This window comes from Pleurodeles waltl, chromosome 7 (assembly GCF_031143425.1).
Source record: "Pleurodeles waltl isolate 20211129_DDA chromosome 7, aPleWal1.hap1.20221129, whole genome shotgun sequence".
Taxonomy (NCBI): Eukaryota; Metazoa; Chordata; class Amphibia; order Caudata; family Salamandridae; genus Pleurodeles; species Pleurodeles waltl.
In genome coordinates this window covers 1,085,497,086-1,085,522,946 of record NC_090446.1, presented here as the reverse complement: position 1 = coordinate 1,085,522,946, position 25,861 = coordinate 1,085,497,086, and the positions used below count along the sequence as shown (strand labels likewise).

General features: G+C 43.3%; 1 protein-coding gene across 2 annotated transcripts in view; it reads left to right on the top strand.

Moving 5' to 3' along the window:
- Positions 1 to 25,861, top strand: part of TOM1L1 (target of myb1 like 1 membrane trafficking protein) — a 501,668-nt gene that overhangs the window by 268,375 nt on the left and 207,432 nt on the right. For both annotated transcript variants that reach the window (XM_069200030.1, XM_069200031.1), the window contains exons 9-10: positions 5,473 to 5,533; positions 20,105 to 20,279. In XM_069200030.1, the coding sequence (XP_069056131.1) occupies positions 5,473 to 5,533; positions 20,105 to 20,279 (236 nt within the window). The remainder of the gene's footprint in view (positions 1 to 5,472; positions 5,534 to 20,104; positions 20,280 to 25,861) is intronic.

The window sequence follows — 25,861 nt, the reverse complement described above, 5'->3', positions numbered from 1 at the left end:
TATGAATTTTAAGTAACGTTTTGTCCAGAATAATGCTGTCACATCCTCTTAGGGCCTCACTTTCATAAGCTAGAGTTAGGGGGACCTTTGCTTGAACTACTTGCAGGATCAGCGTGAGCATGGGGCATTTCAGTTTTGTGTGGCAGGACTGCAACCCAAATGCCAAGGCAAGACCTTTTTTCCCGATTTCCTCTATTTGGTCCCCAAATCTCCCATTCTCACTGAACAGAACACCAAAGTAGTTTTTGATTACCCCCTACTCTTTCTTGACCTAAAGCCCACATAGGTTTGTGTAGTTTAGGGCAATGAATTACAAGGATCTTGAGGCCAAACACTTTTGTGATGGCAAACGGCCCAATGGGCCATTTGCAATCACAAATATGCATTTTTGTATGTAACGAGTCAAATTTTCGATTCTGTAACCTGTTACCGAATTGCAAATTGGATTTGCGACTACATACCGATTCGGTATTAGGAAAGGGCGTGTCAAGGGTGTCCCTTCCTAATACCGAATCCCAGAGGTATGTATGATTGGTTTGTGACCGTGAATGCAGTCACAAAACAATCACAGTTACCACCAATTTGAAATTGGTGCAAAATACATTTATTATCAATACAACTTATATTCAGCATACAACATAACATAAATACTTTGATTTGTGAAATTAAATGAAAGAACAAGAACATACAAACAACATACAAACATACAAAATTAGTAAAATAACGAAATTTTACTACATAGCATAAAACTGAGATTGATAAATACATAACACTTTAAAAGTTGTGCATATATGGAAAGAGAGAGATTGGCCAACATCACTTTGCAATATTATTTTCACTAAACAAAAACAAGACATCATGGCAGTTGTACTTTCAATTAAACTTTGGCAACACTTGGAAAACTGTAAGTTGAGCATACCTAGTAAATATATGCAGTGAAGATGAACAGACATTTACAATATAAAACACATAAATGAAATATGCTATTAGGTGAAAACAATTACAAGCACTATAACTTCATGTACAATTAAATGAAGATTGGAACCTGTTGTCTTAACTATAACAAAATACATTAAAAAACAAAAAACAAAGCAGAAACAACAAATAATCTATGAAGAAAACCACACATATTGACAACACATATTGATCATTAGTAAAACAATAGATACAACAATACTGCTACCACATTTCTGGAAAAAAATAATTTAATACATGTGTATATGGGTTTATATGTTTAATTGTTTAATAAAAGTGCAAAACACAATTGCAACAGCTACATTAAAAGCAAACATGACATTTAGGATTAGTGATACATTCCAAAGCCTAAGGTATCAATCTCCATTCCACCAGGGATTCCTGACAAGGCTTCAGGATGTAGGATCTGCAAAACCTTCTTCTCTCAGGGAAAAAAGTTGTAAAGCAGGGTTTGGGAGAATCACCAGCAGTCCTCTGGGCCTCCAAGTGACACTTGGAGACCAGTGAACACACTTTATGCCACAGTTCATCCAACTCTTCCTAATTTCCTCCTGTGTGCACTGGTTGTTTCCTACAGCATTCACTTTGTCAACTATTTTGGGCCACATTTGCCTTTTCGGAGCTATACTTGTATTTGTTGTATTTTGTACACTTTGTCAACTATTTTGGCAAACATTTGCCTTTGGCTGAGCTAGGGTTGTATTTTGTACTCGGGCTCCAAACAATTGTGGCTCTACTCTAATAATTTCATCCACCATGACTGACAATTCTCCCTCTATGAAATGGGGATTTCTTCTCCCTACCATTATAAAGAAAAATGAAATACATTTTATAACCCACAAGAAAATAAATGAAAGGAGAATAAAGGGACAAGAAACAGAGAAATAAAAAAAGACCTGATTACACTGACAACATTTCTGCTTGACTATGTTTTACTGAAGTGGAATGGCAAAGGAACAAAGGAGTACATTTTATGGGTGGTATGCAGGTGAAGAAAACACTCTGTCTGCAGACGGAGATTCAGCCAGCACACATGTAAACACGTCAGGCAGATTCCATCTGCTTGGCCGATGTACCTTTAAACTCATCCATGAAGAAATGACAAGTGACCCGCTAAGAAATGAGGCCCACAATATTCTGATAGTGTACAGTACAGCTGAGGTGTGAAATTATTTTGGGTCTCTTTCACAAGGCATCAGTTGTTGGTGATATCAGTGCTAGTAAGTGTTGCTCCTGGTGGGCACTGCTTCATTCTTGAACACATTAGTTGGAGGGAAATGCAGGCAATGTTGAATCAGCAACAGGAGTAGCAGGAGATGTCAGAAACGTTTTAGCAACAGAGGAGGTGCAAGAGTACACTGACTAGGATCATGATTCTAGTATAAATGGATAATGTGATGCAATTTTGTATAGTTGTCAGAGGTTGGACGTTCTTGTTCAGATGATTACTCCATAGAAAATGCAGTGTTTGACTTGCTAAACACTTGTCAAGTCTGTATCAAACTTGTCAGCCATTTTGATCATTTGACGCAGGTTATGTGTCAATTTTCAATTTTCGTGGGCACAAATGAATGGGTCAATACATTTTTTGATGGGATCAAAAAGCTAATTTTTTTTGTTTCCACTCCATTAGATATGTTTGTTCTCTCTTAGAATAAAAGCTGTAGAACAGCAGTACACTAAACTTGGTACAAAGATTGAACTTTACTTTAAAAGGTTTTGGGTTCTTTGGCTTAGGATAAATCCAAAATCTGCCCTACAGGCTATGAATGGCTAATCTTTTGCATATTTTGGCAGTTAAGTTCACAAATTAATCTTGAACTCTAATTCTAAACTACATATGTTTTATTGGCCAAGAATTATGTTTTTTGTTGCCATCATGAATTGTATAGTTGTAAGAAATGGGGTTAATGGTTTGAGGAAGGCTGTAATGCCACTCATGTAACAACTACAATCCTTTTTATGGTGAACCAGAAAAGTAATTAAAATAAATATGCTTAATCCTTCGGTAGCTTGGCACAATGCAGTCAGGCTTACCATTGAGGCCAGGTGTGAATTATTTTTTCAGCACACAAATGGTAATAAAGTGGACACAAGAATAATCTGCAACCAATTTTGAAAAATAGTGTAAAATGTGATGAATAAAATGACTCCACAACAAATTAAATTAAATAAGTAGAATCCAAGCTATGCGTTGTTAAAGTTTTTATTGCAAAACTGTGAATAAAAGGTCAAAGCTCCAACTGCAGCTATCCGGTTGTGTGAGACCTGGGCATAGTCAAATGTTAAGCCCTAACTCGAAAGTGGTTGTATCGGGCCCATTTCGGCTCACCTTCAAACTGACAAAAAAATCCTGAAGAAAAGTTCCTGAGAAGGTATAGTTCGGAGGGGCTTGGCAGCAGAAAGTGTCCAAGGAGGAGGGCGTATTGCCAGGGCGCTGCTAGACGATGTTACAGTGAAGATTTTTATGTTAGAACTCAGAGGCCAGGTGCAGGTTTCAAGGCATCAAGGGCTTGTTATGTTCCTGAACTCACACAGAAGGCAAGCCAAATAGCCCTTGGGGTTACCTCTGGTTATCCTGAGTTCAAGGAGATGGTCCAGTTCTCCTCTGAGAAGCAAGGCAGGCCTTCAAGCAACAGGGTAATCCTCTGAAAGTAGTGTTCGGGGGGATCAGGGCAGTCCTTCTGAAGTCTTCCACAGGTGCAGGAGTGTACTGCAGAGGCATTCTAAGAGTCTAATATTTATATTTGGTACTAGCCTTTGAAATGGGGGGGCTTCCCTATATTATACCTGCATCTGGTTCAGGAAATATCTTCTCTTCCCCTGTGAAGGATTCAAGAAGTCTGGGGTGACAAAATGCTAGTGCCAGGTTTCTTTGAGTGTGTTGGATGCACGTCCCTTTGAAGTGCAATGGGGCAGGGAACGGCTCTGCCCCCAGCCATCCTGGCCGGGTGTCCCATCCTGTCCACACCTAATCCATTTTGTGTCACTGCCTGGGAGGAATACACAACGCCCAACAGCAGACCCAGCACAGTCATACATCTCAGGAAAAACCAACTTTATAAAAGTGACCTTTTCAGCATTGTGACTTACAATCTGTCTTTGTCATGAAAGAGGATTTTAAATTGCAATTTATTTGAGTCTAAATATTAGAATTTTACCTGCTCCCAATCTAAAGATAGCATTTATTAAGTGCACTATTGCAACCCAATGTTTTCTAATGGGAGAGAAGAAACAGTACAGCATTCTTCCCTAAGTGCTCCTGATGCCCCATCTCTATTGTGCAGGTGTTGCTTGCATAGTGAACTTTGTATGTTTGTCTCTCTGTCTATTGTGCATCGCATTGTCCTTCCAGTGTGTTGCAATGTGGGTGATATGTGTGGGTCCATTACAGGGATGTTTAATGTGAGGGGTGTTTTTGTTACATAACACATCAATACATATGTGTGCTGAATCTGATGGCAGCCCATTTCATATGAGGAATGTGAGGGTGCCAATTGTATTGGTAGATGTGATGTTGCTGTGTTGTTAGTGTTGTGTGACACAATGTTGTGTAGACTTCACTGTCCCTGTGCCTGAGATCGTCAGACATGTGTTTTTGTGTGGTGTTGCAGTGCAGTGTGAGTGACCTGCCCAAAGGAGGCGTTGTAATGGTTTTCAATGAGTCATTAGTTGTGAATGACTCCGACTGTGTACATGATGGCAAGTGTACTTAGTGGCCATAGTGTGATCCCCATATGATGTGGATGACAGCCTGACGATCTGTTGATGAGTGTAATGAGACAGGTAGGTATGTGTACTTATGGTTTGTTGCATCCACTGCGGCATGGATTTTGGGCTCCATTGATTATCAGTGGCAGGACGTCTGTGATGGGCCTCATCGTGGCACCGGACGTGTAAGGCTGCCTGCAGGTGAGTTGCTTCCCTAATACTGTCTGTTTTCGCCTGCTGAGACGTGATCGTTGGACGGTGGTGTACAATCTCATAATGTGTCCGATGGAAACACTGTCTCCGCCAGCACTTTTGTGCTGCCTTGTGACTGTGGTGGTCTGTGCTGTCTGCCGGTGGGACCGCGAAGGTCTTTGCTCCACAGTCCACCTGACTCGTAATACAGTGGTCCGACCGCCAAGACGATGGTGGTCGAACTACTACCGCAGCCATGGCGATGCACAGACCGTTAAACTCGTAATGAGGACCTAAGTCATTTTAAACAGATGATACATTGAATGTGGCCTCTTCGGCATGCAATAGACCAATGCATAGACCATAACCAAGGAGTTCAAAAAGTGAAATAGTTGGACTTTTCTAAGGGCAAATACATTATAAACCAAATATGTCATATTGAAAAATAGGCAAATGCTGAGAAAAGAAGTTATTAAAAAATACAAGTATTGCCTTCTGTGTGGATGAAAGACATATTCTTTTATGCAGTATCTCTCTAAATGCAATGTTTTTTTGGCCTTTCAGTACATTAAAACATGTTGTGCTTCATCACAGGTTCTCTCGAAACAGAATCCGTTTGACAGAGGACCACATAAGACAAGATGATTGTGCAGAGGTATGATAATAAATGTATAAAAACAAACAGTTATTAAACAATGCTTACAGTTGTTGAAGTAGGAAATTACACATTTTCTTCTAAGAAGTAGCATTAGAGATATTATAATCACAGAGTGAGATTATTCTATTGATCCACAGAAAAGAACTGTATATTCCTTTCAGTGTTGATCAGATATCACATACATTTTTGTATTCATGATCTTACTTCAGGCGTCATCTCTTCCCTTTCCGTTATTGTAACCCCACTTTTTTTACATCTGCAATAAGTATGGAATTTAAATAAAGATCTGGTAGCAATAGCTTAGTGCAAAAATCTATATTCCTTTAAAAATTCCCGAAAAATATGCTGTCGTTCAATTGTACATTGAAGGCCATCAATTCTTTGTCTGCAAATCTATTCTGGATTTCAACCCAACAAAGGCATTGAGCCCTGTGTCGATGACATCTGAGCATTCATGATAGGTGAGCTGAAACAGCCCTCTGTTTGGCAGATCTTTTTATTAAGAGGCTTTTTGCAATGGATGGTTTATGCGCTTAAACTAACTAAGCTCTCTCACAATGCTCGAGTTAGATATGGTTCACTATATTCATATTAGTCTTTCTTATCTGACTGTACCAAAAGAACATCGGTCTGCTCTGCTATTACCCCTGTCCCCTGCGGTATCCCACATGGCTGCACCATCACCACTTCTGTTTAACATCTGTCTGAAAACGAAGGCAGAGCTGAGCAGAAGTAATTACCTTCACTTACAATTTTTTTTAAACATATTTTGTCCAACTGCCCCATAGTATCAGTAGCAGTAGCCTCCATCTAGCCAATGATTGTCTCAAATCCATCCCACAGTTAGAAATCCAGCTAGTGGGCTCGGGGAGAGTCACCAGAAACAGAAATAACATAACAGCCTTTCTTCTCCAAACATCCTAGGTACTATTAAAGTGAAATTTGTTAATTGTTAGCCAGAAATAAAACTGTCAAATAGAAAACAAGTATATCTAAAACCAACAGCAAAAGACTGTCTCTCTTCTAACATTTGAGAAAACTATTAATTAAAAAGTTTCAGGTGGGAAGAAAAAAGGAAATTCTTCAAAAGCAAATTCTCCGACATGATTGAAGTGAAGTCATCACCTGCATTACTGTGGTACATGCATACTGGGGCGGGTTACCTGCATTTATGTTGGGAATTTTAAAAATGTATGTGGACATCTCATCCTCGGGTAAGGGGAGTGAAACCTGTAGCTATCCAAAAGAAAATGCTGCCACTGGCTGTAAAGATTCAGCTGTGCCCAGGTGAAGTTGGCATGGTGAATGAAAACTGCGCAGGGTGCTGCATTTAGGTGTTCTGAGGCGGGATATCCATTGCCAGGGCTGGAGGAACACCACAGGTATAGCGGACATCAGACCATTCATTAGCACATCATGCCCATATCCATGGCACAGAAAAAACCAGAGTGAAGCCACTCAGCGTTCCAACGTATCCGGCTACGGATTCTTCTGAGCACCACAGCTGTCTACTTTTGAAACTCTTGCCATTTGAGCCCCCACATCAACGAACAAGGCAAAGAAGCTGGCAAGATTACCAGTCTAGTCCATGTCTTAAATTGTGAAGCTGGCTCGTCCAACACTCAGTCAAAAATCTGTTAAATTAATGTAGCTTGTGTTATTAGGACACAGCAAGCATACCACCCTTGATGGGCCACATCTGTTCAACATAGGGTCCAACTTGTAGGCAGCACAAGAGTGATGAAAAGAATTCTTGAATACACCTAAATCACTGACAATCACTATGAGTGCATTCCGTTTTTATTAGTTGATGGTGAAGGGATCTCAGACCGAAACCTTGTAAAACCCATAATGGGCATCTTGTGTGTCGACTTTAGCTGCTTCTAATCACTCTTTTAACTTTCTCTCTATGTAACCATAAAGCAGTAAAGTCTTGACGTGTTCACTGTGAGGATTAGTCTATTGTATAGGTATGTATGCATCAGTTATAAAGTATGATAAAGCATTTGTATTGGTTATTGGTTTGCCGCCATATTTTAGGACATTTATTTTAGGTAATTAAGAAATGAATACCCGGCATTTATTTTTGTAGCAAACACTCTTATTTTGAGTATATTCACAAAGTATTAATATATTTTGTGGTTTCCGTCTCCCGTATAGACGAAGTGACACAAAGCTGTTATAATGTAAACAAAATGAAACTGTTGCTTTGTAAACAATATGAAACAAACAATATCCTAATGTAAAGCGTTAGCTGTCACCGTGATATGGAATATTGACTGTTTTCAAGACTCGTAAATGAGACTGTGAGGTTATGTGTTAAAAATATCCAGGTGCATTTTGGCCCAGGAAACATAGCATAACTGATTTGATATGCTGAATTTGGTGTCTCTGTGGAGTAACGCATCCACTGTGGGGATTTCTCTTTGACCCCTCTGAAGCTAGGATCATCAATTCGAGATTGAGAACATGAGTAACCTTCAGAAGCATGAAAATAAGCATCCATTTTGTGTCCATAACACTAACATGGGTAACATCTGCTGATCCTTGCACTGACTGTGCTACCCTGGTCTGAGGAGTATTAACAAAGTGGCACGAAAAGGAAGAAAATAAGTCTGTTAAATCTCTCTACTGTACTGTCCACTCTCTGCTCTTCTTCAAGTCCTCAGCAGCTCATACAGGGCTGTTGAGTGGTTATGAGTGGGACAAGGAATTAAACATGTGATGTTTCCCGGACCAAATTATGCATGATATCACTGCTGCTACCCCATACATTTTGGTGAATTGATCTGCAAGGATCCAATATATTTTATATAAAGACTTCAGAACCGTGTACTTCGCAAAAGTGGTAGCTATTTATGTGTGATCCGTGCAGGAGGAATTGCAGAATTTTGGCAGTTTTAGGCATTTGTTCTTTTAGTGGCCTGCACTGAGGGAATTCAGTAATGTTGTTTCTCAAAAAATTGACTTCACTCTGTTGATTACTGCAGGCAGAATGTCATTGTAATTGCTTCTGAGAATTGAAATAATCCTATCGAGGTTGGTGTAGAAAAGAGGTCCAGCACTACACTTGAATTATCATGCCTTGAAGCCACTCTGTGACTGAGGATGTGGAGCAGAAAGACACTAACAATGAGATCGGTTCTGAAAAGCTGACAATAGAGATACTTCTAGTGTTCTGTGGTTGGTGGTGGAGGCGGTATACATGTGTCTCTTAGAACAGAGAGGCGTGATACCAGGAGTTGCACAGTGCAGTTGAGGTAGGGTGTAAGTAGATGTAGTAGAGGAACCTTCAATGACCATCCCCTGTATCCTCAGATACCTGACAGTTGTTACCGCACCTGAAACCTAAAAATATAACTTTCCTAACATTAGCTGTAGACGAAGCTCCAAAGGTGAGGAGGGCTCTTCCAAAAAGTCCAACCAGCAATAGAAAAGATTCAGACAGAAGGACAGCATTTGTGGACAGGTTAACAGAATGCCAACACTGATATACTGTTTCAAAAGTCCCACATTTAAGACACTGCAATTCATTTACAGCTTCCAACGAGGCTGTATATGAGAATAGCATCTGGTATGTTGAGGGTGCAGTTGTGAAGCTGAGCCCACGTTGGAATGTGTTGCCACGTGAGAATGGAATTCAATTACATGATAAGCAGGTACAGAAATCGCACATGCAAGCACCCTATCACAGCAGCGAGATGTGCAAATTCTACAATTCTCCTGTAATTTACATGCCCGAGGACCTCAAAGCTTAACAGTTGCGGTGGGGGTTGATTCCAAGTTATCAACTTACATTCTGCTTGATAACGTGCACTCACAATTAAAAATACCAGTCAATAGAATTTATTTAAAAAATTCCTGAAGATTTTGAGACCCCTTGATGCTGAGCACTGGATATGTCCCAGGAATGGCCACACTACGATTAGTATGTGAGATCGAGTGCCAATCTGAAAGTAAACATATAATGCATTTGACGAGCAATTTTCAGTTCCAGAAAGAAGTTGGGAACACAGGACTTCATATGGATTACAATAGCAGGTGTTATCGTGTTTATGTTCGTAATACCTCGATGTCAGTAAATTATTATGGCTGCAAACACATGGCCAAAAACGCAAATCCGAAGACAACGTAGAAAACTGTTACATGATCTGGAAACATATTAAAAACTGCATTGTTAGTGGGATTCAGTCCTCCCTTTACGCTACTTTTAAAAAGGGTCTATATTGTGCAAATATTTCTCTGTGAAGCGTTGGCAACGTTTGAGACATGGATATTTTTTTCACTAGTGAGGGAGCCCTAGCGCAAGCAAGACAAATGGACCAGCATCCCCCCCTGCTGGACAGTACAACGAAGCTGTAACTTAGGTGCCATGGGACACATTATTGAGCCCCTGTTGACAGTGCGTCTGGTGCACTAATGATGGACATTCCTCTGCTTTTGCTCCACAACGAAACTCGACCACAGCATTCATGTGAAGCTACGATAACCAACGAAACACTGTTGATATGTAAAACCTTTGAAAAGGACAAGCAGAAACCTTGGAATAGGGAGTCGTGCTAGCAGAGAAAGCTCATTTGCGCAGCACCTTGCCCACCACTTTAATGCCCACTTCCCTTCAGATGCAGTTTTTGCTCACTTGACATATCAATTTGGTCTTGAAATAGCATCAAAGGAAAAACACAGCTATATCAAGGGGCAGGCAGGCGGAGGATTCCAAATAGGGTGGATGGTCCTCCCGAGGGTCCAAATGACCCCCTCGGTAAATGTGCCTGAAGTCTGTAAAGAGCTTGCTTTCTAAATGCCACTGGTATTGTCCTCTGTTAATGATATCCCCAGGAAAATAAACTAATAGGGAATTGTTGATGCTGCCCAAAGCGCCAGAGGTTACTTTCGTATTATTGTGATTGCAACTGCTTTATTTGTTTAAAAAAAACAAAAAACTGAGTTCATTGGAAGCGATCTGTGCTTCAAAGAATGATCCTTAAAAGAAAAAGCGGGAAATATATAAGGGATAGATCAGTTCCCCAAGTCCTGCTGGATCAGTTTCCCAAGTCCTGTTAGTTGGTGTGCGCGGGATTGTATTAAAAAGTTCTAAAATATTAGGATCAGAATAAAATTGTATTTAAAAAACCTTCATATTAATGTTTATGAAACAATGTGATACAAGCACCCTCTTTTAAATGCAATTTCATATGAGTTATTTACTATTCATGCACTGATTGAGTGATGTACCGCGAAGTATTGATCAGAGGCCTTGGAATATTGGACTAGGGCCCTGACTTTGTATTTGGCAGACGTCTTACTGTGTTACAACTAGGACGGATATCCTGTCCACCGTGTTCCAACTGAATTATATCTCGTAGCAGGTGTAATATTACGGACGGGATATCTGCCATGTTTGTGATGGAGTAACCCATCCGCCAAACCCCAAATCAAGCCCTTAATATGCGCCGTGTAGACGTGCTTCCCTCATGACCTACAGTCAAGTAGTCAGTCAATTTATGGCACACTTGGTGCTGCTGGTGAAGAAACAATTAGTGGAGATTTGATTATAGGCTCAAGTCCTATGTGTTTATGCCCTCTCCTCCCACTCCTGTTAGGTTAGTTCAGATGTTTTGGTCCTTGACATCATCTTCATGTCTTCGTGCTCAATGTCAATACAGTTAAGCCTTTTGAGCACCCTATTTCTGTACTTCTCAGTTTCCCATTTCCCATTCACAGAGAGAGCCAGTGCTTAATTTCAGACGAATGGTTCTCGATGGAGCCCAATGACACTATTTTTGGGGGTCTAGCATTTAGTTTAATCAAATGATATTTCCTGAGAACAAGCGAGGGGAAAACAAACGAGAAAGAGAAAGACAGAAAACCGTCACAAAAGAGTAAAACAGGAACCTGCAAGAGTGAGTTAAAAAGCATGGGTTGGATTCCAGACTACCCAGGCTTGGTATTTGGCAAACTGACATGGAATAGCAGTGGCTGCAAGCTTATTTTCTGAGCTCCAGGCACCTATACTCATTGTTCCACAAATTAAGCACTGGAGAGAGCATAGGGCTCGCACTTGTCAGAAGTCTCTACTAAGCTGTTGTGTCCTTGTGCATGTTGCAGTCTATATAAACACTCTATTGTGAATGTATGTGGATTTTATATATGTACCTTCTTATGTAGTCCTAATGCGGTCCAGACTACACGTAATACAGAGACTACTGGAGTATGTGAAGTGCCTAAATTTGATAACATACATTCCATATCCATGTTCAAATGCAGGAATACAGAAGAACATAAATGTGCATTTTCTTGCAGGCACAAACATTAGAGCAAGAGCAAGTGCAACTGTATGAAGGTCTTTCCGCAGGTAAAACACATTGCCCTGTGGAGAAATCCTTTCCCCTACAACTACATCAATTTAGGATTGTTCCCATTTTCTTCCTATAATTAACAGGCATTTACTCCTATCTTGACATGATTAAATCACTTTACTTTTGCAGGGTAGAATGGATCAGAAAATAGTTTGTGAATACATACAAAGGTACATTTGTGGTTGTGCACAAACGTCTAGCATTTTCCTACCCTTGAACACTGACTTCCCAAACAACCATTGTATAAGTATATCAATTACCAAATGTGAAACCTACTTTTTTCTTGATGGAAAAGTGGATTTGCACTCATAAATCACGCTACATGTGTGTATCATTCTGCCCCAGATTAATTTTATAGGTATCTGTTAATGTTTATTTAACTTGTTCACATTGTTGTACGATTTCCAAGCACGTGTACTGAATTCGTCAAGAATAAATCAAACATGTTTTGTTTTTTCAGGAACTAAAAATGTTATTGTGAGAAATTGCCCCTTTCTGCGTGGTCATCCCCCAGTTTTTAATGAATTTTATTGCTGGGTTTCAGATTCTGAACACTGGGGCTCTGCTATCCACTTTCCAGTGTATGTGCTCTGACCCTAAAACATGTAGCAACTGGATAATCCCTCATTGGCATATTTGAGTCTCCGATAAGGCCACAGTATGTGGTGTGGAAACTACACCCATGGCACGGAAAGTTAAATGTTGCCTGTGGACTGCAGCATGTATTGTGCCATTCACTAGTGTGACAGGGTAAACAGCTTCAGCCCTACTAGCGTAGCGTCACAACTGCAGTTTGAATCTGCAGTCCGACCTGTAAAAAGAATACTTTTTTTCAAGGGAAAACCTCCCTTTTAAATATTAATAAGTCTCCACTATTTCGGCCTGGTAGCCTATAAGTTAATGTACATGGTATTTAAAAATGGTGCTTGTAAACATTTAATGTGACTATTGCCCTACAGTGGCAAGGCCACAAATGCTGTTCCCACTATGGAAGGCTCTAGGTGTCCTACAATAAAAAGTAGAGTACAAATCAAAATATGAATCTTGTCATCTCAGGTTTGGGACCAGCTAGAGAAATGGTTCACCCACTATTTTTTAAATTTATTAAAAGCCAAGTTGAATGGTGGAGTTGGCTTTTTAATACATATTTAGGAAAAGTAACTTTCAGAAAGCTAACATTTCACTGTTTGGAGCTCCTAGAGGCTAATTTGCAATAGTACTCCAGCAGCTGCACAGTCAGTGCTTGACCTTCAAATATGTGTGAAAACTGCTGCACCCCAGGAACACTAGCCTAAATGCGAGGGGGTGAAATTGTTCTTCCCCTTGCAGGACGCCCAATTAGGATGCACCCAGGAACTTTATTAACTTCTAAAGATGGCTGCCATTTTACAAGTTATCACAGCTAGGTGATCACCAAACCCAGTGGAAGGTGAGCTCTACACAAAAAAGCAAGGTTTCCCATTATGGATTTTGGGAGTGAGTTGCACTATGGGATTGTTTACAGTAGGGCGAAAGGAATCTGCTGCAAAAATGGTTAGGGTTAGCCTGGGAACATTTACCACACTGGTAAGAAAGACACCAGGAGCCACCCATTCCACTAGTTGATGCCAGCCGTAAATGTGGCAACCCAGTGTACCTTCCTCAGAGCACTCTCTAGATGTGTGGGAGAACAAAAGACGGACTACATCTGCTGTTTGAGACCTGTGAGAAGACCAGATGGGTTGGACCTGCTCCTGCTTGTAACCTGGACAAAGAAATAGGCTCTATGGGTCAGCTGGCTAACACCCTGTGTAGATACAGTTACGCAACAAGTTGCAAGTGGCTGTTTCCCTGAAGTGTGTAGCTGACCAAAAGTACCTAGACCTGGAATGTATCATGCTGGTGGCTTCTGCTGGAGTGTGTCTTGTCACACAAGTGCTTTTCCTCAGGTCCTGGAAAATGTGGCTGTGTCTAATTGACTCTGAAAATGTGGGACTTAGAAAATACTTGGACTTCCAGCCCACCAGAGGACTGGGACCAACCACCCAAGCCAATCAGCCCAAGGTGCAACTTCTCGGGGCTAGTGAATCCGGTGTCTTGATGATAAGGTATCTGGCCTAGTACCACTCATTGTTGGATATATCCTGCAGCCTTGTGCCACTGGAGGATTCTGAGCTCTAAAAGTGAAATAAGTCCAAACATTGGATTAGACTGAGGCAAGGACTTTGTCCAATGGCTACCGATATTTGAGATGACTTCCTCAGATCCAGCCCCCAAATTTTCCCCACTGGAGGATTTTGACTACCATTTAAAAGACGAAGGCCCAGATTTAAGAGGGCCTAGTGCCTCCTTGCGCCATATTAGCATTATTGTTTTTAATGCTAATGTGGCCCAACATGGCCAAAATCCCCACGCCAGATTTACAAAGTGGCACAATGCACGCAGTTTCTTGGTCTCGGGCAATGGCCAAGATCCCTTGGCTTTAGTGACTCAGGTGGTCCATCCTGGCATACGGGGTCACCACTTAGGTTCTCACCCTGGCCTGATGTTGTCGTCCAGGCAGCCTCACCTAGTGGTGACCTCGTATGATGGCATATTATGTAGCCAAGGCAATCCGGCATATGTGATATGGGTCACTCAGGGCAGGTACAGGTTTCGCCCACCACAATCTTTAATTCACTTTAGTGCAGCCCCTCCTGGCATAGGGGGTCACCAGTTCACTCTGGCACATGTACTACAGCCCTACGGTTGTGGGGGTGGATTCCTCACAACTCGCACAAGGAGTACTCATGTCAGGGTTCCGTTATGGACCTCGTTCCCTACAATGCTCTTTCCTCACAGCCACAATGATTTTGGTGATAAGGCAGGCGCTGGTGCTCCAGTTCAGTTGATATAGGCTTTCTTTGGTGATGTGCCCTCAAACAGCAGGGAAACTAGCAGGCTTGGTCCCCTAGCCCTGGTCACAGTCAGAAGTCTGGCAGAGCTTTCCTTCCTTACTAACAGGGAAATTCTATTAATGAGTTGTGAATCTTCTAACAACAATCTAATCATTATTCCAGTAAGTATTTCAATCAGTATGTGCTATGTTTTATGAAAGGATAGTAAAATAATAATAATAATATTATAGTTTTTATACAGTGCACACTATATTAATTTTGCCACTTCGTATGTCTCTAAGTTAAAGGTGTTTCTGTCACTTATTGTACCAAATAAAACACAAAACATTTGTGAACATTGATCAGTTGTATTGACAATGAGTAGTTAAACTCCTCACACAGCCCATCTGGCTGCTTAGCTGATGACAAAGTTTTGGGGTCTCAAAATCCCATATTTATTGTCCTTTTCCAGACACAAGATGTGATTTAGTGTCTGTATCTTTGAAGTTTTATGTTAGGGTTCTGATTCTTTGAAATGGACTTCTCTCCACTTTCTTCTTCCACTTGAAGGATTTCTGTCACAGCAGGCAGGACTCTGAACCTGATTAACCTACAATAGGATCATAGGAGTGACCAGAGTTCACACTTGGATGTCAGCTACAGTGATATGACCATCAAAAGGTTAATCCTGCCCTTGATTCCCTTATCAGCCCCACCTACCTCTTCCTGAGATGTGCCTCTTTCTTGTGATCTTGTGATCTTCCACTGCATCAAAGAGCCTTTTGGATGCTGGCTTTCACCTCACCCAGTGCTAGTCCCACCCAGCTTATAGGAATGCAGCAATACACAAAGCTGTCTGGGGGATACCTCGTGTTTTTACTAGGCAGGTCTAGGCCTCCTAAAATGGAACCCAAGGTCTTCTATGGAATGCACCAGTGCAGGTACTTCTGCACTCAGTGTACCACTGTGTGTTATTTTAAAATCACACACTGCCAGTACACACATTTACCATGTGCACACTATACCACACTTTATCTTCTGTGTAGTGTATTTCTTGCGACTGAACATACTTTCAGCACCTATTTCCACCACGCACCCACTTCCACATTATACTGATGTAGGCCAGGGGTGAGTTAAGCACACAGCACCGGAACTTTTAAAAAGGTGAGTGAGTATGTAGGCCTCACTTCAGTGACACATGGTTAAAAGTACCTGTTCACTACTACTGATCTCTACACGGTATGCTGGCACCACTGCGCTTGTGCTGTTTAACTCCTGGTGAAGGCAGTAGCCTTCCACACCTATGAAGATAGCACCTTAGGCACCACTCCTGGCCAACAACACCACAATCAGTGAGAGAGGCCTATGTCAAGGTGCACAGACATGATCCGTGTTCACCTATGACAAAAAATCAGGGCACTCAGGGCAAAGGTAGATGTCTCTCACCAGGCGTATTACTTTTTTCATCCCAACAGCCATCATATTGCAAAAGTTGTGAGTGACTGATTATTTTACCTGCCTAACCGTTGAAGATTCCTTTAACATTTCCCTTGAGAATCAAACTCTGTTGTTATGGGAGTGGATGTTAGATCTACATTAAATAAAAGTGATGCTCTTCTTAATGTTCTTCATGATTTTCAGCTGCAGTATCATCAATCAGCACACCTAGAATGCCAATGTCCGACTACTTTCCAGAATGTGTAGATCTGACAGTCTCAAATCCCTGCAGTGGCTCTTGGTTAAGGGAAGAGAATATCCTCAAACGACACTGTCCCAGCTGATAACTCCATTCAGCAAAGCTATCTTTCCTTATGGTACCACAATTATCTTGGAATACACATATTGACCACAGACACTTGACTCTGTTTCCTTGGTCCCTGTTAGAAATGGGGTTTCTGGTTGGCTAGGGTAGGCACCTAAGCCAGGCAGAACCCACTCACTGTAGTCAGGGTGAGGGAGTTACACACCCGAGATAACCCCTGCTGACTCCCTTGGTAGCTTGGCACGAGCAGTCAGGCCTATTCCAGAGGCAATGTGTAAAGCGTTTGCACAACACACACAACACATGTGATGCACTATCCCCATCATAAAGGAAACACAACACCAAGTTATATAAAATATAAACTGTATTGTACACTACATCATTAGTCAGGAGAACATTACTAAAACAATGCATATGTCATGAAATCATTATAAATGTCCACAAGAGGAACATCTGAAAACATATGGCGAGTCATAACAAAAAGAAACATACCACCCTGGTAAACACACCCTCATGAAACCAACATGAATGCTCAAAAGAGGTGAAATATCACTAAAGTAGGCTCACCATAGATCGGAGAGCTGTTCCACCCTAAGCGCAAAGCAGGAAGACGCAGCGAACACGAGGACATCCGTGCCCAAACGGGGGATCTCTCACGCTCCGTTTCTGGCTCCAGGGGGGTGGTGGTGAAATTGTGGGCAGGACCCACCTGCTTATCTGCCTTGAGAGGCAACCAACAGGGACCCCGCCTAACTCTCTCTGGGGCCCAACGAGCCCAAGGATAAAAAAAGACTGTAGAAATGTTAACACTCCTAGCGCAGTGATGGGGGGATGGAATCCACCTTGCCTCCCCGTGTCCTGCTCCTCTAGTGCCCCCTCCTAACCAGGAGACACCTTGCACAACCTCCCTGCTGAGGTTTTCCTTACACCCAAAAGGAGGGGAGAGGCTCCAGCCTCCGCTTGCACTCGGGGGACCATGTGTCTTCCCCCCGAGCACGTCCTCACAATGTTGCAGGCCCTGGGGTGGCCCTGGGAGTAGGAGGGGCCTCCAATGAGGTCTCCCTCCCTCCTGGGGCTGCTCTCCCACACTTGCCCACACCTGACCTGGTGGGCAAGTGTTCTCCACAATCCATGACCGCAGCGGTGAATTTTGCACAAGTGAGCGCCTACAGGTGCCACAGGAGCACTGGTTTCAGTGCTTGCCGCCCCGTGGGCACTGCAAGGAGCGCGCTTGCACCATTCTTTGTTTTCCCATGCCCCATGGGCATGAAACACACCTCGTTTCAGATGCACTTGGAAAATACAAGATGTCTGGGTCACAGCGGGGATTCTACAATGGCAACGCAGGAACACACATCCCAAGGCACGAGGTTTAGAAAAAGAAAGCGCTCTCAAGGCGCTAAGAATAAATCAAGGTCAGTGCTCCTCGCGTGCTGAAGCAATCAAATGAAGTACTCATCATGCATTGGAAGCAAGCAATTGCAGGGGGCAGGGGTCATAGCACCCAGCCCCCAAGGACAGACATTGGGGCACAGGGTGGCAGGGTCCAGCAACAAGACGGCACAAAGAGTTGCAGCCAGTGGCAGTTTCTCCTAGTGACCCAGCAGGTCACAGGTCAGCACAGCAGCAGCAGCAGTCCAAGGCAGTTCCAGGTGAGTCCCTCCAGCAGCATTCTGTGTCCAGATCCAAGCATGATAAAAGTGTCTTTCCTACATGGGGAAAGTCCCCTGAACTTATACTCAGTTTTGCACAATGTTAACAAAGCGGGGGAGAGGAGGTTGTAACCAGTTACAACTGGTTCCAGGAGTGTCCCTATCTCTCCTCTAGCACAGGCTCCAGTCATCAGTTGGGGGTAAACAAGCCCTTTGTGTGAGGCCAGGGCACAGCGTTTACAAATGCAGGTGTGCCCTGCCTCCCCTTCTCTGAGCCCAGGAAGACCATTCAATATGTCGATGCACCTCTGTGACACCTCCACCCTCCCTGTGTACAGGCTGTCTATAAAATATACAGAAAGCCCAGCTGTCACCCTGCCCAGAATTGGATTGGAGTCAAGCTGCAAAACACCAGAGTCATAAGCACAGAGAAATGCTCACTTTCTAGAAGTGGCATTTCTAAAATTGTAATAAGAAATCCACTTACACCAGTAAGCAGCATTTCTCACTACTATTACAACCATACAAACATGCCTGCGCTACCCCTCATGAACCAGACAATACCCCTTATACATAAGGCAGGGGGATTCCAATGCAATACTTTGAGAAGGCAGTGCTCACAGCAGTGAAAACCCCATAGGCTGTTTGTCACTATCAGGACAGGCCATGCAGCCAGGCACATGCCCTGTCTTCTACATATGTAGCACCCTGCCCATAGGGCTAGGTAGAGCCTACCTTAGTGGTGACTTACATGTAGTAAAAAGGGAGTTCTGGACCTGGCAAGTACATTTAGATATAATTCACAGGCTCAGGGTATAGGGATACCACTGTACCAGGGACTTACAGGTAAATTAAATGTGCCAACTAGGTGTAAGCCAATCCTACCAACTTTAGAAGGGAGAGCAACTGCACTTTAGCACTGACCAACAGTGATAAAGTGCTCAAGGTCCTAGAGCCAACAGCAAGAGGTCAGAAACAATAGGAGGAAGGGGGCAAAAAGTTTGGGGATGACCCTGCAAAAAGGGCCAGGTCCAACAGTCCCTTACTAAGGAATATGTTCCCTAAGTTTGGGAGAACCACTCAATAATCATCTTTGAAAAGTACTTGAAAGGTGGTTGTTTTCCTACATGATAATGTTGCTGGATTACATTACTTATGTGTCTTTTTGTGTTTTAACATATTTAAATCTGTGTGTAATCTAAATAGATAAAAGCAAATCCCCAGATTAATCCATGACAATCTTAGGTCACCTACCTGAATGATTGTGAGCACATCGGCGCTGCACACTCTGGTCCTGCTCACCATTTGGTCCATTGGGACAAAGATGTTTGTTGAAAGAGATGCACTTATAAAAAAAAATGTGTGTCTCAACATTTTGTAAAAGTTTAGAGTGCTCATATGAATCCAATTCACTTGCAAGAAATGCCCACCATTTTTAGGATGAAAATGGTATAAGCCTGTAAAACAAGTTTCCAATTTCAAGGTGGTTTAATTATTTCAGAGAATTGAACAAGCAAATCACAGGTAGGCAAAATCAATTTGCATTCGAGAAAATCAGTGCATCATGTTTGGACCCAGAGTCCAAGCAGCAATATGTGCTCTGCAAACGCAACATCCAGTACCAAATTCCCAAGTGCTCACTCAATACTGTCAGCCTTGGTGGTTTTAAATTACACTACAATGTAAATGGGGATCTTTCAAGACAATGAACCACAATATCAATGAAGGGAGGTACTAGTCATTTCTTGGTCTAGCATGCAGTAAATAGGGAAATGTGCAAATGGAAAAGTGTTGCATCTTCCGATCTCCTGATCCATGTTTGCATCTACATGCTCATCGACATAAAATATCGTCACCACATTACTGCCTGACCGGAGCTATTAGTGTTAATAAGGCACGATTGAGGTATTGTTAAGGGTGTTGTGTACTTTATATTTCAGGTGGAAACAAACAAACCATCAGCCCCAAACAGTGTCTTAATTGACCTGAATTCTAGATCACAAGCTCCTGATTTTCAGACACCAGCAACAAACACTTCTCTTCCAGCCACTAACAGGGACATTCCATCAATGTGTTTTGAAACTACGGACACATACCAATCTCATCTCTATTCCAGTGAGTATTCCAATCAGTATATGCTATATTTCATTAAATGTGTGGAATATTTAAGGATAGTAAAATAATAATTATAATATCATGGTTTTTATACAATGCTCACTATGAAACGTTTGCCAATTCATATATCTCTAAGTAAGAGTTGTTTCTGTCACTGACACGCAATGTACCAAATAAAGCACAACGCAGTTGTGAACATGAATCAGTTGCATTGTCTAAGAGTTGTTAAATATTTACCTGTCTGCTGCTCCATGTTGTGGATTAGAAAATGATACTATACGATATCCATGATGAGTTATTTTATAGATAGGTGCCTGGTAGCTACTAAATACTAATCGGTAAGTGGCTTATTTTGCCCTATGCTTCAGCATGCAAGTGTCAATGGGCACGAAATATAGTATGCAGTAGAAAACTATTAGTAGCCAAAATAATCCATTATCTCATTATAATACTGTTGTGAGAAACTGGGGCTGATTGCAGAGGCCCCCTAACTTTTTGCCCCCATTTTCCACTTTATGCTGGTGTTTTCCTGACTCTGCTGGTGCCCTGGGTACTGCTAACCAGTCCCAGGGACTGTGCTCTGTGTAAAATGGATATGCAAATTAGGCTAATTATAATTGGCTAAGTTAACCTACCTATAAGTCCCTAGTATATGGTAGGGCATGTAGGTTTAGGGACCACAGCATAGGTGGTGCACACCTAGGTGCATTGCTGAGGTGCCCAGTGTCATTTTAAAAGCAAGCCTGCCTTGCTGGCTGCTTTTAAATTAAAGTTATATGCAAATTCGACTTTGGAATTAAAGGTACTTCCAAAGTTTTAAACTACCTTATTTTTACATATAAGTCACCCCTAAGGTGTGCCCTATGTGCCCCTAGGGCTGGGTGCCATGTAACTATAAGCAGGGACTTTATAAAAATAGATTTATAAGCCCTGGTGAGGTAAAAACAGCCAAATTCGTTTTTCCCTCATTGAAGTAAATGGCCTTCATAGGCTAGAATGGGCAGACTTTATTTTAAATTTTAAAGTCTCCTTAAATGTTACATACCAAGAATTTGGTATCAAATTGATTGTTATAATAAATCCCACAACTTCCAGTTGTTGGATTTAATATAACTAGTGCAGGTAAAAAGTTTAGACTTTACCTAAAAAGTTGCCAATTTCAGCTCTGCATTGTTTTTGCTGCTGTGCTCTGATTGGCCAGCCTGCAGCAGCTTCTGCCAGGCTACTTTAATGAGGTGTGAAGTGGCCTGACTTCACACAAAGGAATGTGCTTGGGGGAGAGAATCTCCCCTCAGCAGATGGTGAGGCAGGAAGGGGGAGGGCTGCCAAACTGGTCTTCAAAGGCAGAGAAGGACATTTGCAGCACCCAGCAACACCCCCACATCCTGCAACCCCAGACAATTAGGTGCCCCCTTGATTAGATTAGGAGAGGGCAGGAGAGGGGTGTGTTTATGATTTTTAGCCACACCAGTGGGTGGGCTCAGCCAGATGTAACCTCCAAAAATCAGATTCAGCCATGTTGGATTTTTAGAGACTGTTGCCTTTTGGGATGGATTTTTGCCACACTTCCCAGGAAGTGGTCATCACAGGGGGACGACCCTGTACCTGATTGGAGAACCAGGGCCCCCCTGCTTTTCACCCAGGAGCAAGGATAAAACTGGCAGACCTGCACCCACGCCTCAGATCCCCACCAAATTTCAAGAAGAAAGAACTACAAGGAGAAGAAGGACTGCCCTGCTGGACCCCTGGCCTGCACCTGGACCCTGCACTCAGAAAGACTGCACCAGCTGCACACTTGGGCTTCACCACAAGAAGGACTTTGCCTGGCTTCAACTGGTTCAAGGAGGGACTCCCTGTTTGCTACAGGTGAAAAATTGCTAACCAGAGTCCCCTGCACCAACTCCTGAAAAAGTGACCAGCTGACCACCGTCCAGTGGCCAAAAAGGAGTTTGCGCCAGGTGCATTCTGGGAGTTGAAGTCCGCACCCCCAAGGACCATCACAGAACTTCTGGACCCTTGGGGTGAGCTGTGGACCCCAAAAGAACCTTAAAAGAACATCTGGGTGAAGCCCCAGAAGTTTGGAAAAGATTGGAGAATTTTTGGAAAAAAGCTCCATAAAGTGACCGACCCGACGCGGAAATTCTAGCCGGCTTGCCTCAACCGCGACCCGGCCTGACTTCGTGGTTCGTCCCGGTAAAGAAAAACATCCAAAAAAGAGACTAAGTCCGAACGTAAAAAGTTGACCGGGACCTTCCAGCCATCGTATCCGAGAAGGGCTCCACGGACGTCGGATCAAGATCCAGGTTTACCCCGGTCGAAGGATTTTCATCTCGAAAAAACGACTAAGTCCGAAGGTAAAAATCACCACCGAGGAAACCGACTTCGCGTATCCAGACAAGGGCTCCAGGAGGTCGGATCCAACTGGCAGGTTCGTCCCGGTGAAGAAAAACTTCAAAATAAAGACTAAGTCAGAAGGTAACTTTTTAACCGAGGCCTCCCGCGACCTGTAGCCGAGCAGGGCTCCATCGCGGTCGGCCTGAAAGTTTGACTTTGCCCCGGTCCTGGTGCAACCAGATGACCCGATTGGCGCTTTTTGTTTCTAAGCGCTAGAAAATAATAATACTTTAAAAATTCATATCTCCGGTTCCCCTGAACCGATTTTAATCGTTTTTGTGTCATTTTAAAGATAAAAATATAAGCTATTTTTATAAATTGGTTTTGGATTTTTAAACTGTTTCCTGTGTTTTATTTAATTACTGTTTTGTGATATCTGAATGCTTTACACTTTGTCTCCTAAGTTAAGCCTTGACGCTCGATGCCAAGCTACCAAGGGTAGAGCTGGGATTAATTTACTGAGACCTAACTGTACTTTTGTGGAGGTTTGTGGCTTGTTGCTAGGTGTAGGTACCTACCTGCCCTACCAATAACCCATTTTCCAACATAATTGGAAGCAGCGACGGGATCCTGTACTTGTGTTCAATATCACGTTACAGTTTTAGATAAAACAAATTAAAAATCCTTTAAATTGTCCTAGTGCAAAAATTGTTTTTAATTTTTTATTTTAATTTTTTTTTAAATTAATTTGGATTAATTTCAATTATTTAATTTTTGTAATTTTTTCTAAATTCTTGTTTCCAATTTTTGCAAAAAGTTTTTGTTGACACAAAACTAGGGAACCATGGAGCTTGATCTGGCTAGCCTACCCACACTGACAGTAGTCCAGCTTAGGGGGTTGTGTATTGAGAGGGGGTTGCCTGCAACCCCTGATCTCAGGAAGCAAATCCTGATTAAATCCCTGACAGCATGGGCTGAGGCACAAGAGGTAGAGACAGAGGAAGCTCCAGAGGAGGAAGAAAAAGAGGAAGATGCTAACTCTAATCACTCAGGGGAGGGAAGGCATCAGACCCCAAGTGAGGAAGAGGAGGAACGGTCCTCACTGGATACAGTCACTAGGGGCAGACCCAAAGCTAGTGGTAGGAAGAGGGTCCTTTCAGGAGGAGAGAACCCATCCATCAGGGAAAGAGAGCTGGAAGCCCAGCTAGCCTACATAGCTTTGGAAGCAGAGAAGCTGGCCCTAGAAAAGAAAAAGTGGGCATACAAAGAAAAAAGAGATGGAAGCAGCGATAAAGAAGCTGAGGTGTCCATGGGTGGGGGAGTTTGCCCCAGATTACCCAAGGGGGTGGTTCCTGCTTATGTAGAGGGGGATGACATAGATAAGTGGCTAGGGGCCTTTGAGAGGGCACTCCAAATGAGAAGGGTTAGGCCTCAATACTGGGGTTCCCTTTTGTGGGAGTTGGTCCCCAACTCAGGGAGGGATAGGCTTCTGACCTTAAGGGGGGAGGAGGCAGATTCATACCCTAGTATGAAGAGGTGCTTAGTCAAGAAGTTTGGTCTGACCCCAGAGCAATATAGAATGAAGTTCAGGGACACCCAGAAGGTCAGTACCCAGTCTTGGGTTGACTTTGTGGACACCTCACTAAAGGCACTAGAGGGCTGGATTATTGGCAACAAAGTAAATACTTATGAGGGGTTATACAATCTGATCATGAGAGAGCACATCTTGACCAATTGTATCCAAGAAAGGTTACGCCAGCATCTAGTGGACTCTAAGCTGACCAACCCTCGAGAGCTAGGGGAGGCAGCTGATGAGTGGTTGAGAACCAGGGTGGTTGTCAAGTCCCAGGGGGGAGACTCCAAGAAGGGGGGGACAGGTCCCCAAAAACCTAAGGAGGGAGGTGGTAAGCCCACCACAGAGACTCCCTCTGTACCCCAGAACCCTAAGAAGGAGGAGAGTAAATCCCACTCCCAATCTGACATGCAGAGACAGGGAGACCCAGGGTTAAAAAAGCTCTTGGACAGTAGAGCTTGCTTTGACTGTCAGCAGACAGGTCACTTCAGAGGAGATGCAGCCTGTCCAAAGAAAGTGGTTAGCACTGGGCTGTCCAGTGTAGCCATAGAGGAGGATTCCTCAGATGATGAAGTCCTCCTAGCATTGTGCTGGGAGACAGGACCAGATGGTAAGCTGGTGATCCCTGAGGGTGGGAGTAGGCACTTCCACCACATTCAAGTGAATGGGATCCCTACCACTGGCCTGAGAGACACCTGTGCCAGTCACACTGTAGTGAGTGACCGGTTAGTGACCCCAGACATGTATGTCCCAGGAAAGACAAAGAAAGTCAGGATAGCCACAGGGGAGGTCACCTCCAAACCTGTAGCCATAGTGCCCCTAGAGAGGGAGGGTATCCTTGACTGGATTAGGGTGGTAGTCAGTGCTGACCTTCCCCTAGATTGTATCCTGGGCAATGACCTCCCAGAGGTGAGTCTGATCACAGATGGGGTGGTCGCCCAGGGCGCCCCCCCAACCCAAAGTCCTGGGGAGTCAGTCCCTACAGTTAGGAGACAGGGGTCCCCAAGAAAAGGAAAGAAGAAAAGGAAGGGTAGGCCACTCTTAAAGAGAGTTCCAGGGAGCCAAAGGCCTTCTGCCCCAGTAGGGGGGGAGCCCAGAGTTGGCACTGGTGAGGCCTCACCTGACCCCAAGGAAGTCCTGAGTAGTCAGGCAGCTGTCCAGATGCAAGGTGTTGCCCCTGCACTGACAGAAGGGAGAGTGGAAGGAGGGTGTCTGCCACAGGAGGTGGTAGCCCCCCACTCTAGACAGCAAGAGGGGTGCCAGGACCCCAAAGTTGCCCCTAAAGCAGCTCAGCCACCTGTCAGTGGAGAGCTTAGGGTGTGGTTCTGGGTACTGACAGCTGTCAGTAGCCTCTGCTGGGTGCTAGCCTTCCTGGCAGCACTGTACTTGGCCTGGGAGGCAGACCCCAGGGCCAATAGCAAAGTAGGCCCCCTGACCCTATTGGTCATGGTGGGGTTGCTCAAGTGTTGGGTGACCTCTTTGGGTAAGCTAGGTGTTGCCCTAGCAAAGTTTGGAGTAGGGGAGGTGGGCACCTCACTACCCAAGTTGGCAGAGAGAGAGGAGGAAAACCCCCCTAGAGGGAAGTTTCAGTTTGAGTTGGGTCCTTTTACTGTTGGGATGGCTTCACTACCCAGAGGGAGTGACCCTGACAGGAGGATATAAGGCAGAGTAGGCC